We start from the raw sequence: 2,877 nt of genomic DNA, 5'->3' as shown, positions 1-2,877 counted from the left end.
CACACACACACATATAAAATGTGTTTGTTGATGCTTATAAATAAGTGTTTACCTTCCACTGCTCCCGCGGTAGCATTCGAACCACTACTATGTCTCCATTGAATGCTCTGTTGCGAGCAACAACACCATCCAGGAAAATATCATGTTTGTCATCCTATGAAAATGAAATTAAGAAATAAGTTTTCTATTGGTCTTTAATGATTCAAACAATTTTAACAAGATGGATTTGAACAAGACATTTATTTTACAAACACTTGTAAGCTGGGTTTAGACTAAGGCTTTGAAAATATTTTGTATTCGCTTACAGGAGAGGGAATGAAAGCTTCGGTGTAATTCTTAGGATTGATTCTTAATTGTCCCTGCAGAGAAAAACACAAAATAATCAATGTATAAATATTAATTCAACAATGATAAAGCATTATGTAGAGATATTTTGCATAGCAAAAGCCTTCTATGGCCTAGTAACACATTAACTGTTCACACAAGGACACATAAAGATCATGTTTCAGTGTTTGGATCATACCTGAAGGAGCTCCCCTCTTTTGAGACCCTGGGAAACCTCCTCAAAGCTCATGTAGGTTTCAAATACCTGTTTCTTTGTTTTATTCTCTCCTTTGTTGTTAGCCTGAGAATTTGTTTTTGAAGCTGGAAAAGATAAAAGTCAGTGGATTAATGAGCATGTGCAGAGTTTTAAACCATCTCATAAATGTATATACTTTTGTTGTTATGAGAATAATGATAAAAAAAGCAGTCCTCTGTAACTGACCTGGTGGTGGCTGAAGTTTCTTGTCTTTATTGTGAAGGGGTTTGGGCCTTGATGTCTGCTGATCAACCCCACAATTTAATTTAGTTTTAGCCGCTCTGCATTGCTCGCCTTCGGGGTGTTCTGCTTTGTTCTTCAACTTCTTCATCTTTTCTTGCTCCTGTGTTTTTGTACTAACTTTCACTGGGGACTGGGATAACTCAACAAATGCCTCAGCCTCTTTGGAGGCAACAATACTGTTAGAAACCTCTTTTTTCCTTTGCTGCTTCTGATATTTCTTCGTGCTGATCGCTTTTGAAGGACCAATCTCCTCTCCGGACTCAATATCTCCGTCCTGACTAGTGGCGGTGTCCCTTCTCTGTCCTCGTCGCTGCAGCTCAGACACACCTTGCTTCCTTTCACACTCCTGCTGAACATCACGAGCACTTATTTTCTCCATGTATAAATACAACGAACTCTCCTCTCTTTTGTTGTTCAAAGAGGATGGAGAGAAGTCACCTGGATCACAAACATTCATAAGCATTTGGTCCTTTTTTGGTTGTGTTTTATTAGGCCTACAGCTATGGGCTTGCACCACTGGGTTGAAAGCATTTCCTCCTTGTTGGGATGACAAATGCGCTGCATATTCTTCAAGATACAACGTGAACTTACTACTGCGGTGCTGGCTGAGGAGCCTGGCATATGCAGTTTTTTGTGGAGAGGCGCTCGACTGGTTCTGATTGCGTTTGGCCTCTCGATTTAGGTTTGTTTTCTTGGACTGCTGAGGGGAATCCATGAAACAACCTTTAAAAGCCTTTTCTCTGTCAAGACAAAATAATAAAACAAAAGAAAGAAAGCAAAAACAACAGTGAAAAGGCCAGATTCTAATAACAAGAAGTTACTGGAAACAGGAAGCGTCACTACTCACCCTACTAAAAAAACCAGAATACTGTATAAGCTGGATACACAGTTATGAAAATATGGATAATTTATGTTGTTACATCTCTTCTTCTGTGTAGCTTTGCATTTTCTTACTTATCTGCCACAGCTTGATAATTAGTTTAGGCATTTTTGTCATCTTACACCACTTTTTAATTTGATTGCCTACATTCAGTATATGTCCACATGCATCACTTAGTTATTTCTACCATTGTCTAATGTGCTTAATCTGTGTTTATTGTGTCTCGATTGGTCTTGTCTAATGTGACATACTGAATATCATTGCTGCTTTTCAACTTATCGTTTCTTGTTGCTGATCAGTGCTTGTAGTTCTTGTACTCCACATGCTAATTTGGTCCCGGGTAAAGAAAAAACTTCAAATCAAAATGGTGTTAATACAGTTAACTATTATCACACAACTTGTATCAAATGAAAGCATCTCGCTGGCTTAAATAGCATCTTTAAGTTCTATTGTATTTGTTGATTTACCACTTCAAACCATAAAAACATAAAAGAATAACCCTCAAAAAATTTACGACTACTAAAATGTCCGTTAATTTCACGGATCATTCATTTTTCAGGTTTAATCAGTACATGGTTAGTTTGGTTAATTTAATAAATATATACACAGCACACCTATTATAAATGGATAACACAAGAAAGGGAAAACACTTGTTTCCATTGTGGGACAAAGTACAACAGTTAAATTAGCATTAGCTAAGAATTAGCTTAGCTACTCTCAACGAAAAGCAACACTTTCACTGACGGCTTTTCTGTCACACAAAATACGACACACTTTATGATAAACAACTAGTAAATAAAAGTAAAAAGTGTCATAGATTACCAAATGGGTGACGTTTTCCAATACGACGGTAAGTTTCGTTACGCTAATTATTGCTAACAGAAGGAACGGCTACTTCCTGTTCTTCTTCTTCTTTTTCTTGTCAGATCGCAGTTTGGAGGCGCATACCGCCACCTACTGTACATGAGTGTGTAACTTCACAGCATCCACCTAATAAATTCTGTTTTAATTTGATATTTTGTAAATATAAAAACAACGCTTTTCTGATAATACTGATTTCCTCTTTGTTCTCATCTGTTCACAAAGTTCCTTTTAAACTCCATTCTCCTCCTGCTTCTCTAATTTTTACATTCAGCCTCTCTCTTTCAGCTGCATATACAGTATATATATATAT

The 2,877-nt window shown here is 37.0% G+C and overlaps 1 protein-coding gene across 1 annotated transcript in view; it reads right to left on the bottom strand.

Annotated features, from left to right (window-relative positions):
* dis3l2 (DIS3 like 3'-5' exoribonuclease 2) overlaps window positions 1-2,614 on the bottom strand; it is an 18,115-nt gene extending 15,501 nt beyond the window's left edge. The window contains exons 1-5 of the mRNA XM_014002805.1: window positions 2,526-2,614; window positions 767-1,563; window positions 524-645; window positions 306-359; window positions 53-154 (exon numbers count right to left, since the gene is read on the bottom strand). Coding sequence (XP_013858259.1) covers window positions 53-154; window positions 306-359; window positions 524-645; window positions 767-1,538 — 1,050 coding nt within the window. The 5' untranslated portion in view covers window positions 1,539-1,563; window positions 2,526-2,614. The remainder of the gene's footprint in view (window positions 1-52; window positions 155-305; window positions 360-523; window positions 646-766; window positions 1,564-2,525) is intronic.
* Window positions 2,615-2,877: the final 263 nt, after the last annotated feature.

The sequence above is a fragment of the Austrofundulus limnaeus genome, unplaced genomic scaffold (assembly GCF_001266775.1).
Source record: "Austrofundulus limnaeus strain Quisiro unplaced genomic scaffold, Austrofundulus_limnaeus-1.0 Scaffold15, whole genome shotgun sequence".
Lineage (NCBI taxonomy): Eukaryota > Metazoa > Chordata > Actinopteri > Cyprinodontiformes > Rivulidae > Austrofundulus > Austrofundulus limnaeus.
This window is presented reverse-complemented; position numbering and strand designations above follow the sequence as displayed.